Genomic DNA, 12,036 nt, shown 5'->3' with positions numbered 1-12,036 from the left:
GCAGGTTTGTATTTTAATATGTTAATCCCCCCCCCCTTTTTATGAACATATCAAACAATATAACGTTTGCTTTTATTTGTACTTACTGTATTATAAACCGTGATTTGACAATAAAGCTAATTATTATTATTATTATTATTATTAACATAAATGTTGTCCAGTGTATATATGTTCACATTGCAGACACATTTATAAACTACTATTTATAAACGTTGGTTCACCAATACAATAATAAACTATATTAACATATTGTTCGGTGTACATGCAGATGTTGAGAACTTCACACGTCCTGCCATTGGCAATTCAGTATATTGTCCGTGCATTGTCAGAAACAGAACAATTCAGTAGATTGTCAGTGGAGGTGTGACTTGTAGTCCAGGAAGGAAGTGAGACCACATTTCCATGACAAATTTTGGTCGCCATGACTAAAATATCCAAAAACGCATAAAACCCCAGGAAAGTGTTTCTTGTGCCCTAAACATCATTAAAATAAGATCTGATTTCAAAAGGGGTTAAGTGGCCCTTTAACATTGCTGGACCCTGCACTGTGTGTGTGTGTGTGTGTGTGTGTGTGTGTGTGTGTGCGCGTGCGTGCGTGCACATGCGTCCATGTGTGTAAATGGTACATGGTTTATTTTATATAGCGCATTTATCCAAGATGCTTTACAGATATTGTGCATTACTTTCACGCACACATTCACATACCGATGCTGGAGGAAACCATGCAAGGCATCAACCTGCACTTAGGCAGCAATTTGGGGTTCAGAGTCTGGGAACTGCCCATAGATCCGAAGTCCCGTTAGTCCGAACATGCACTGCTCCCGTGCTTGCGGTTAGGTTTAGGTTTGCTCCCGTGCTTGCGGTTAGGTTTAGGTTAGGGTTAGAGATAGGGATAGTAATGACCAATGGGAGGTCGGACAAACGGGAGGTCGGAGGTCATGTTACCCAGAGTCTTGCTCAAGGACACTTCGACACTAGGGACTTTAATCAACGACGGCTAAGGCAGTCGGCTACGGCAGTCTGCTCTGGAACCAGAAATGGATCAGTGCTCGATAGATGAACCTGCTTTCTGTCGCAGCGATTCCTACTACGGCAGAAACTACACTCCCATGTAATGTCTACAAAGCCATGTGTCATAAACATGTCAATCTGAGAATCCCATCGTCAAATATTCGGGAAAACAGCGCCTCCCCTGACGCGAGGCAACAGTCTGTCTTGAGAGACTATAACCATGTTTATTGAAATAAACTGTCATACATTTACACTGATTGCTCCATCACCTCTCTCTTATGCTGTGTGAGGTGTTGGCATTCTCTGAATGAAGAAATAACACTAATGCCATATGTCATAATAAGTGGCCATGTTTATTAAAACTTTTTAGAACAACACAAAGCACCTTCCTCTTTCCACTGATTATCATGTCCAGCGCATGTAAGAAGCAAGTTACCGGCAAGTTAGCTGAGTTCTGAGCAAGTTAGTGCTTCTCGGATGATCTTTCAAAATGAGTTTCATCCAACATAGTGAACATACTGTGGTTATCAGGGATGGATGAACTCATTCAAACCAGGAAAGCATCTGTGTCATTTTAGATGAGCTAAAAAGCATTATTGTATACTTAATCAAAATATCAGATATAGCGTTATTGTCAGGCACCAGAAAGGATTGGAAACAAAAGCAGGCAGAAAAAACCTTTAACAGGTTTTATTAAAGTCAAGGGAAAAGGCAGAGGCGTAGTAGGTAGTCATAGCGTGGGTCAGGGTTCCTGGAAGGCTGTATGTGGGGCGTCGGTTCCGATAGGGATTAGGCAAGTCGTAAATCAGAGTTCGGTCCGGGTCCATACACAGTGGTTCTGGGAACAGGCAGAAGTACAAGGCGTCAGGCAAGGGATAACCAGGGACAGGCTAAGGTCAGATACAATAACAGGCAGGATAACAGGTTCAAGAATAACGGCGTGCTAACCTAGGGTAAACTGGGCAAGAGTGTCTGACTGCAGGGCAGGATTGATTGATCAGGAAGTCTCTGCGAGGGGGGAGGGCATTGATCAGGAAGTAGCTGCAAGGGGGGGAGGCGCCCTACTCTATGGGGAGGCGGGGCAAGTCAACATCAACCAGAGTAGAGGAAACACAAAAACGGAAACGGAAACAGATAAACGGAAACAGAAAAGGGCGTTCCCTTGTTCCCTCCTCAGGGACTCGGCCCCGTGGGTCTCGTGCCCGGGTGGGGGTCCGCGGGGGTCCCCGGCGTATCTCGGCCGTCTCTGGTCCGTTTTGGACGGGAAGAATATCGTTGCGACCGGGCCGCCCTCAGGGACTCGGCCCCGTGGGTCTCGTGCCCGGGTGGGGGTCCGCGGGGGTCCGCGGGGGTCCCCGGCGTATCTCGGCCGTCTCTGGTCCGTTTTGGACAGGGGGAATCTCGTTGCGACCGGGCCGCCCTCAGGGACTCGGCCCCGTGCCCGGGTGGGGGTCCGCGGGGGTCCCCGGCGTATCTCGGCCGTCTCTGGGCCGTTTTGGACGGGGGGAATCGTGGGCCCTATTGTAAACAAGTGTAATGCTTATGGCAGCAGTTCCCAAAGTGGGGTCCGCGGGCTAGGGGTACGCGACGCATAGCCAGGGGGTACCCAAGCTGACAAAAAAAAAAGATCATGTGTGTGTGTGTCTGCCCAGTGTCTGCCCAGTGCCTCCCCAGTGTCCGCCATGGTGCCTCCCCAGTGTCTGCCCAGTGGCTCCCCAGTACCTCCCCAGTGTCCCCTGAGTGCCTCCTCAGTGTCCCCTTGAGTGCCTCCCCGCAGTGTCTCCCCAGTGCCTCCCCAATGTCTCCCCAGTGGCTGCAGTTTCTCCCCAGTGTCTGCCCAGTGCCTCGCCAGTGTCTCCCCAGTGCCTCCCCAGTGTCTGCCCAGTGCCTCCCCAGTGTCCCCCTAATCACAGACTGCTGGACATTCACTGGAGAGCACTCCAGGCATAAGGTTGAGCAACCCTTTTTTGGTCCCACCTGGTTTCTTAGGAGGCACTATCAATAAAGTCTCTTCAATAGTTTGTTCCACAGTAATTCAACAATCTGGATGGATAATAAATAGGTTGTTTGGTCATAGTAGTAACTTAGTAAGGACTAAGGAGTAGTAACATATAGCCTACACTTACTGCAGTAGGTGTAAAAGATATGCAGTCACCTTCACTCTGCGCTCCAACAATATCACTACCATGTGAGGTATGACAGCAGTTGAGCCAAATAAGTCCATACTAATTATCCATAATGTATAAATATGGATAAGAGTTCAGGACAGACAGGCCTTTTCGGGGAGGTTAGATGGTTAACATAGATGTTTAACTGCTCTTCTGGGGTCATGTCAAAATTGGTTTCTACGTCCTCCTAAACTCAGTAGGCCTATGGGGACCAGGACAATTCCGGCTGTCTGTTGGTGTATTATGTTGGTCATGTCCATCTATGGTACATGGTGGTACAGTATATTATAACATTTTTTTCTTTTCAATAATTGTTACCTATTTAAACCCGGCTATAACCCACTAACCCTACGACACTGTGGTATTGTGGTTTTGCATATTCAGACTATTACCCCAAAACAGTATGTATACTCACTCTGCTTCTCTTCTGAAACTGGCAACTGCTATCACATTTGATCACTCCTGGATGTCAGACTATAACACTTGTATAAACCAATGAATAGTGTGACAGTGCTTTAATCTGTGGGCACAATTATGGAAACTCTGTATACAATACATATTTTGTGATTCAAAGTAACGTCTAAATGGTTTCTACATCTTCATAAACACTTACTACACCGTTACACTACACTATACTATTGCACTTATCATAGTTCATGGTATCATATTACACGTGTCATAGCAGCATCCACCCACCTGGGAGGTACCAACATGGACTTCCAGAGCAGTACATGGACCTGGGAGAAGTGGCAATTCAATAAAACAAGCAGAAAGCCTGCAACACTGCATGTGTTTGGAAACAACAATAGAGCCACAACATAGTGAAAACCTTTTATCCTTTTCTTTATTGCTTAAAGAATACAACTTTGTAATCAAATTAATGTGTATCAATTACAACCACGTTATCTATGTTTATATTAAGGGTTTACCACACAGTCGCATTGCAAATGTTTGATAAAAAGAACAAATTCAGCCCAGATAACAAAGCATTTTACAAAGTAAACATCCTTAACATTGTGTACATTTGCTTGGATGCACTCTGCAGCCAAGCATCACATAGCTCCTACACCTCAGAAAATCACTACCCCAGGGTGTTATGCCTCATTCATACTTTACTACTACAATAGCGAACCTACAAGCTCACAACACCTCCATTTGATATGCATTGTGAGTTTGAAGGTCTGTTATTTTTGCGTGCGACGGAGCATACATTAGGCACTAGTCTGTCCTATGTCTTTGGTTCTATAAGTCAAAAATAGTCAGATTCTGTAAGGTGTAGCTAGCTAGTTGTCTGTCCCGCTATCCAAATATGGAGTGTGTTGCATCAGCAATCACTCAGCTCCATATATGGGCACAAAAGGGGCCAGGTCCACTCAGCTCCATATATGGGCACAAAAGGGGCCAGTGATTTGTTTGTTGTGGACCTGGCCCCTTTTGTGCCCATATATGGAGCTATACGTCCAAAACCAGCAACCATTTTGTCCAGGATTGACATGTCCAGAGGTTCCTCAGTAACTATGCGATCACAGTAATCTAGTGAACGGATGTGTTCACACTGATCATAAGGAAGACCACTCCGTTGTGCCAACTGCAGGTAGCTCAGGCATTCATCCAATTCACACCGTGTTCTCTGTTTTTCTCCCCAGCATTTCCGTTGGACATGTATCGGTGTAGAAAAGCCATGGCCAGTTCTCTGGACAGCTGAAATGCCATTCTTAGCATCTACACATACACCTGCAAGGTGGCTTATGGCAGTTATGTCCTTGTTCGTTTCTGAATGTGCGCGTGCAATGTGAAGACGGAGATTCTTCCGGTACATGACTTCAGAGCAGTGCGGGCATCTGGAATGGGTAGAGGGCTCAGAAGGGCTGGGCGCCTGAACACTGTGCATCGCGGGGCTGGCAGACTGACCACTGTGCATCGCAGGGCTGGCAGACTGAGGAGGGCTGGACAGCTGACCTGAATAGAGTTTGCACTTCGGCAGGTGTTTTCTCATCGCATCAGCCCTTAAAAGGGTGTTCTTACACCGCAGGGACAATGATAGTGTGCCTGAGATGTGTCTGATCTGCAGTTAAGACAGCATCTAATGATGCGCAGATCTAGAGGGAGGGGAGACATACAATATGACAAATTAATATACAGTATATAATATACACACACAGCACCAACTCATGAAGCGTTCTTACATTTCAAATGTACTTAAGGGGAAATCCATCCTTCATAGACCACTGGCAGTCACTAGACTGACTCACTGAACACACAAATTGCATGCGTTGCAGAGATGGAACCTGGGTGAAATGAGTGCATGAATAACACACCCTGCCTGGCCAAGGCCAACAGTCTGAATAAGTCCCAATGTCAATTTGAAAGATAATGAAAATGCCTCCTCTCTACAGTACATCCAGACATACATCCTAAAAATAAAAAACAAGCTTATACATACCTTCAAAAGCGATTGCAGTTTTAATATGAGCAGTGGTACAGTGTACAGCAGGTTGTACATTGTTTGAGCTGTACAGACTCATTGGTGGTCAATATGGAACGATGCATCTGCAACGATGCATCTGCAAGAAACAAGACAATTTAAACAATTACACTGAATTTGCAGAGGCTAAGCTACTCGAGCAGGCAAGAAAGAAAATAAAAACGAACTCATTAACTCCTGTTCATAAGGCTATAGTTTGCACTGCAGAACGTTTACATTTATATTAAGTTATACTTATAATATTAATATTGTCTTGCTGGTTTTACGTACCTTGCTTCGATGAGAGAGGAGAAAGAACAAGAAGCGTCTGGAAAGTGGAAAGAACTGCAGCAAACAGGCTGTAAGTGGTGCCAGATTTTGCAACAGAAATGTTGAAAAGAAGCCACTCAACAAATTGCAACAGATTAGCTAATTTAAATCTAATGTTCATCAACTGTTTGAAAATAGCAGAGCTAGAAGCATAGCAGCATATTAAATTAATAATAATATTAATAATAATACAAATAACGATAATAATACAAGTCGCTTATAATAAGCGGACATGGCATGCGGACAACAACAAGCTCCCATGGACCGCCCCCACCCTTGCAAATACTTCCTGATCAATGCCCTCCCCCCTCGCAGAGACTTCCTGATCAATCAATCCTGCCCTGCAGTCAGACGCTTCTCAAACTGGGTTGATCTGCAGGCAGAGAACAATGGGTAGCGGCAGATAATAAGTAATCTTGGCTACTCAGCGTAGAACCTGGTGCAGGTGCGCTCACACTGGTGTGGGCGTGACAGTTATATCAATTATGAGCAATACAGGTCATAGCGTGTCACTTTTTGCCGAGATTCGAGCTTGTATTTTGAAAAATCGTGAAAATGTGTGCAAAGCATTACTGTATACTTTGGCTAATCAAGAATAGCAGATATACAAGCTCATAGCGCGTTTTATTTTAACTGAAATCTTTGCTTCTGGGGGTCCCTGGATCTCAATATGTTTAGATGGAGGGGTTGGCGGCCAAATTCATGTCATATTGTGTTGGCCCTTGACATGGAAAACGTTTGAGAACCACTTCCATAGAAACATGGGTTTTTCACAAGTTTTTAGATTCCGCAGACATTTGTAGAATCTTAATGGCCCCTGGGCCAATTATCTTTTAGAGGCCTTCACTACATGGGCAGTTGGGTGGGCATACAAACAAACCACCAGGGTTGAAAGGAGTGTGTGTGTGTGTGTGTGTGTGTGTGTGTGTGTGTGTGCGTGCGTGCATGTGCGCGTGTTCCCAACGTACGTCCTCTTCAAGCATAGCATTAGTGTCGGGCAGAAACCTTGCATCTCCACACTGCCCAACTTAATCTCACAAAGGTTGTGAAAATAGCAGATTTGCAAGCCTAGATCATATTTTTTCACTATTTGAAATCATTTTTGGAATCATAATAAAAAGGAGCAGTTTAATCTGAAGACTCCATATTTGCCCGTAGCACTTGACCTAGTCTTGATAACCACGCAGTCTCCCAGCTCAAATTGTAAATTAGATAGCACTAGCCCTTACCCGTTGTGAGATATTTGCCCCCCTCTTGTGGCCGTGGGGGGTACTGCACCCGGGCGCATTGCCCATCGTGTGGTGATGTAAAAACAATATTTGTACAGGAAATATGACAGTTGCGTCTGTAAAAAGTAGCCTAGCCGGTTTCTGGGAGCGTGCAGGGTTTTTTTGGCATGGAGAGATGTGTGCTAATAGTGTGGCTCGGTCGGAGATAGACCACGGATAAAGATCACTAATAAATGCATTATTAATCATTAATGTGTCAAATTGAAAAAAGGGCTCTGTTAGGACCTCCATATTCATATGGTCAATGCCTGTGTGAAAAGTGGGAGTGATTCGTGCAGTCAATGAGATAACGCGCTGTCAGTGACATTCAGACAGACATTCAGACATTCGCTGAATTATAGTATGATGATGATGTTATGCTATTTAGGCATCATATAGTTTGTATATAGTTTAAATGTACAGATTCTTATTTTTTCTTATACTGCTTAGACTGGTTCTTGGTTGGACTACTGAGTTTACCTTTCTTATTGCAAGTAACTCTGGATAAAGGGGGAGAGCGAGTGCATTTCCGGCAGCGGCGTTAGCCGCAGAACACCCACGGCAGGCGGTAGTGTTTCTCGGCGGCATCAGTCCGACACTCGACCCCAAACCCTAACCGCAAGCACGAAGCACACACGTCAGACACACGCACAGCGAGCGGCAGTCGAGCGTCATAATCCCCCCAGCATCACCGGCAGATGCCGCCCCTTCTCCCGGCGGCGCTGCGGCTGTTATTCGGCAGTTACCGGTAGTTAACCAGACCGAGATGGAGCGGCAGTGGAGTGACACAATCCCCCGGCAGATGCCGACCCTCCTCCCGGCAGCGCCGTGGCTGGTAAAACACCCCAAACGCCCGGTGGTTATATAGGACCATTATATCAGGGCGCCCAGCGATTTGCAGCTACGGAGCGCATCTTGCATGTAGCTGAAGTAGCTAGATGTAGCCAAAACACCCCAAGGCGATCGACAACGGGAGGTATGATTACTTCTAACGCGACTAGCGAAGGGACTGCGATGGCCCGTCAAAAAAATAATCTTTGGTTAGAATTGGACGGATTTATTTAGATCAAGAGTTATTCTCATTTTAAGATTATCGATGTCATCCACTAAAATGGGGGGGGGGGGGACACACATTTTGGATGATGTCCCAACCGGAAATGACATCGAATGTTGCCCAACCGTTGCGATCGGTTATGATATCAATAAAGGTCTGTCCTGATATGAGCGTCGACCGTCACAGCTGCCGGCCCACCCCCGGGCAGCGCCGCGTCTCATTGCCGATGCCGGAGAATGCACTCGCTGCTTCTGGGCTGAAGACCTTCTGCTGAATGCATGTCTCAATTGGTAATAGTATAAAAATATTTAGAAGAGTTCCACCCGACAGCTGTTTTCCCTCAATATCCCAGAAGACCCGTTCCTTTAAACCCCTTTTCGGGCATTCGCGCCCGATAAAGACGGTCCGTCTCGTAGTGGTATCCGTCAATGGGCTCGTCCGCCGTTAGAACGACGGTGCTGCTGGGCGTGACCCCCAGGCCGCCCAAAGTGGCCGAGTCGTCCGTCAGACGCTGCCCGTCGACGGACAGGTTTTGGTCATACGGTGCCACTTTGAACGCGCTCATGATCTGGACTTTGAGCTCCCTCAGTGTCTGATTGGCCGAGACGGTGAGCGCCTTGTCGCCCGCGCGTTTCCTGTTCCTCGTGATTCTTCTCCGGGCGGCTTCCGTCGTCTTGACGCCGTTGTCGCTGCTATCGTTGTTGTTGCTGTTGTTGTTGGCCTCAAAGTGGGGGACGGCACCCGGCGCGATGCCGGTAGCGCCATTGTCAAGTTTCAGGCGCTTGACCATGTCCGCTGACTCACTGAAATCTGCACCTCTGGTGTCTCCGTCGACCTTCGTTGGGGCTCGGTCCCTCTCCTCCTCTACGTCTGAGTTGCTACCGTTCTGCTCTGTGGTGTTGGCTTCCTGCTTCACCATCTTCATCTTTCGGATGTAGATGGTCGCCCACGCGAACTCCCTCAGGTCTCTCTTCTGCCTCTGGACCGGGAGGCCCTCGCGACACTCGCGGCACGGCTCGGGGTGCGTGTTGTACCGCGGCGGGGCGCGGTCTTCGGGTGTGGCCCGGGGGGAGCGTTGGATGGAGATCGGTCTGTCCACCGTGAAGAGTCTGTTGACCGTTTCCCACTCGTCGGGCCAGAGTAGGGCGATGCGTCGTGCCCCTCCGTCGACCAGGGAGTCGTAGGTGAACGTGACGCCGCCGTGAGGACACAGCAGCTGGCTGTTGTCCACACTCGACACCGCAGGGGACTTTGTGGGACTTCGAATGAATTTCCGCCACTCGTCCACGAAACACGCGGGGACCATGTAAAGGACTTCCGTGCCCCGAGGCCAGCGGGTGAGCCTGGGCCGGTTCCTCTCCGCAAACAGGTTGCTCAGTTGGTCCTCCTGATCGGAGGCCGTCGCCTTCTCCTCTTGCTCCCGGCTAAAGCAGCGGGAGCACGGCTGGTGCCACCGGCCGAACTCTGGAGCTCTGGGGAAGTACGCGCTCAGCCTGGACCACGCCTCCGACGGGACCAGCCTTCGTTCATCGGTCAGGGTGCTCAGAGTCCCGTGACTGCAGAGGACGTCGTCGTTGAATGTCCTCGTCTCTTCCTCGTCGCCGTTGCATTCTGGGAGGCTGCCGCCATGCACTCCGTGTCCATCGGTCTGTCCGTCGCCGTGCTTCGTCTCCTGCTCGCCCTCCTCCAGCTGCCTCAAAGCCATTCGCTGCCAGGTGCGCAGGGACGCTCTCCCTACCCAGAAACCCTCACCGCTGTGTGTGCTTTTGACCAGGCTGGACACTTCCTTGAAGTCCTCTGCAATCTGTTTCTTCAGTCGGAGCACCCTGCACCGCTCCGCCACACACTCCTTACACAAGGACGAGGCGTCCAGACGGGTCCCTCCGCCGTAGTGCTCGTAAAGGAACTGGGCCGCTGGCAGGGAGATCCTCTTCACCTCCCCCACCTTGCCGGGGTGCATCTTGCCGTGCGAGCACAGACAGAGGGAGTTGTTGATCTCTGTCGTGACGGCAGATTTGTTCAGCCACGTCGTCAACCAGTCCAGAGGAACAAACTCGTACGGCTGGCCGTCTGCCGCCGGCAACAGCTCGTAGAGCTCCTTCACCTCCTTCCACTTGTCCATGCGCTGCTTCCTCTTGTCGGTCATCTTGATGGACTGCTCCTCAAACTTGAGGTTGTCTCGCTCCACCAGCCGCTGCAGGAAAGCCGGCACCTCGGCGTCGGTCCGAGACGGGCCAGTGTCCCGCTGCTCCTCCAGCACCTTGTAGACCAACATGTAGGCGTCCCTGGAGCAGTGGTTATTACACCTGGGTTTCTGTGACTGGTTGGACGCGATGTCCTCCTCGACACCCAGGTGGAGCGCCTTGCCCTCCATCCTTTCCGTTTCGTCGTCGTTGAACTCGTACCAGTCGCCGGTGCGTGCGTCCTTGACGTGGGCGATATAGTGGCCCGAGTAGGCGGTCACCCCGCGGTGTTTCAGCACGGCACTCAGCTCGTACAAGCACCTCTGGCCTTCTGTCCCCTCCAGGAAAGGCCCCATGTCCAGCAGCTCCGGGAAGCTGACGTACGCGTTGAGCTTCTTCTTGTGGCCCGTCTGTCTGTCAAAGACGAAGCGCATGAGCTGCAGGTTGAGCGTGGGAGGCAGGCTGTGGAGCTGTATGCGCCTGGTGGCGCTCTGCTTGCTCCGACAGCCCCCGCAGAAGTAGCGGTTGTCCCCATCCAGCTTCTCCTCCTCGAGGAACTTGCTCACACATTCGGCGAGGTCCTTGTGGCCCCGGATGTTCAGCTCCAGCTCGTAAAACGTGGACGGCAGCGGCGAGACGCGGCCACACCGGCCGCACGTGGTGACATAAGAGAACTCTCCGCAGAACTGCTTCTGGATGACCTTCTGCAGGCCGGGGTCCGTCTGCTTGGCCAGCGAGTCCTCCAGCAGCGTCAGGAAGAGCTTGGAGAACTCTTGGGCGTCCTGCTGCAGCCCTGTGTCCAGTCCCAGCGCCGTGACCAGCCCGGACGGGTCGACGTGACGCCGGTTGCTGTTCTGCAGCAGCGCAAACAGACACTGGAGGTGTTCCGAGATGGACCGCGGCTCGTAGGCCGCCTCGTCGTCGTTCGGCTCCTGCGCCGGAGCGACGTGGCACCGGTAGAGGCTCCTGCGCAACTCCAGGTTGTGGAACCACACCTGCAGGAAGGCGTTGACATAGCACGTCGCGCCCAGATTCGCCAGACCCACAAATGCGTTCTCATCGCGGCGCTCCGAATTTGGGGCGTCGGTGTAACCGTCAATCTCTCCCAGCCACGCCTTCTCGCCGATCCCCACCAGGCAGTTGGGGTTTCCCTTGCAGTTCCTCCTGCAGATTCCTCTCCTGCATGCTGGGGTGTTGATGCGATATGCTAACTCAACGTGTTCCTCACTGACGTCCTCTGGCGTCACACCTTCAGCCCAACTCCACGCCGCTTTGTCCAGCTGTGCGCGCGGCGCCATTGATCCCCTAGACAAATCCTAAATATGGGGTGCGGTCGGTTGATTTTCTGTTGCCCCGCTTTCACTTTGACTGAACGATGAACGATCACAAACAAACATCAGATAAACTGACTGCCAATCTGCGTATTCGTAACTTGCAACTTGTAAATTGTTGGATAAGAGCATCTGCTAAATTGCAATGGTAATTCTAATCAAATGTGCACAATTATGGACTTCTTTATCGATGTGAAACGGGCCAACTATTGATTTAGATGCTATGG

The 12,036-nt window shown here is 49.8% G+C and overlaps 1 protein-coding gene and 1 long non-coding RNA gene across 2 annotated transcripts; both read right to left on the bottom strand.

The window, feature by feature from the left end:
* Positions 1-5,019: 5,019 nt before the first annotated feature.
* Positions 5,020-5,992, bottom strand: LOC308326947. The gene is made up of 3 exons (XR_013965145.1): positions 5,935-5,992; positions 5,623-5,743; positions 5,020-5,278 (listed from the first exon to the last, which is right to left on the bottom strand). It is a non-coding gene; the product is annotated as an uncharacterized lncRNA (long non-coding RNA).
* A 2,643-nt stretch (positions 5,993-8,635) lies between these two features.
* On the bottom strand, positions 8,636-11,776 carry LOC308327475 (ubiquitin carboxyl-terminal hydrolase 48-like; the record flags this gene model as incomplete). Its single annotated transcript, XM_080780996.1, has 1 exon — positions 8,636-11,776. One exon carries the CDS (start codon positions 11,774-11,776, stop codon positions 8,636-8,638), a length of 3,141 nt encoding a protein of 1,046 aa, XP_080637122.1.
* Between the last annotated feature and the right edge of the window lie 260 nt (positions 11,777-12,036).

Source organism: Protomyctophum bolini (genome assembly GCF_963924005.1).
Source record: "Protomyctophum bolini genome assembly, chromosome: 13".
Taxonomy (NCBI): domain Eukaryota; kingdom Metazoa; phylum Chordata; class Actinopteri; order Myctophiformes; family Myctophidae; genus Protomyctophum; species Protomyctophum bolini.
This window is presented reverse-complemented; position numbering and strand designations above follow the sequence as displayed.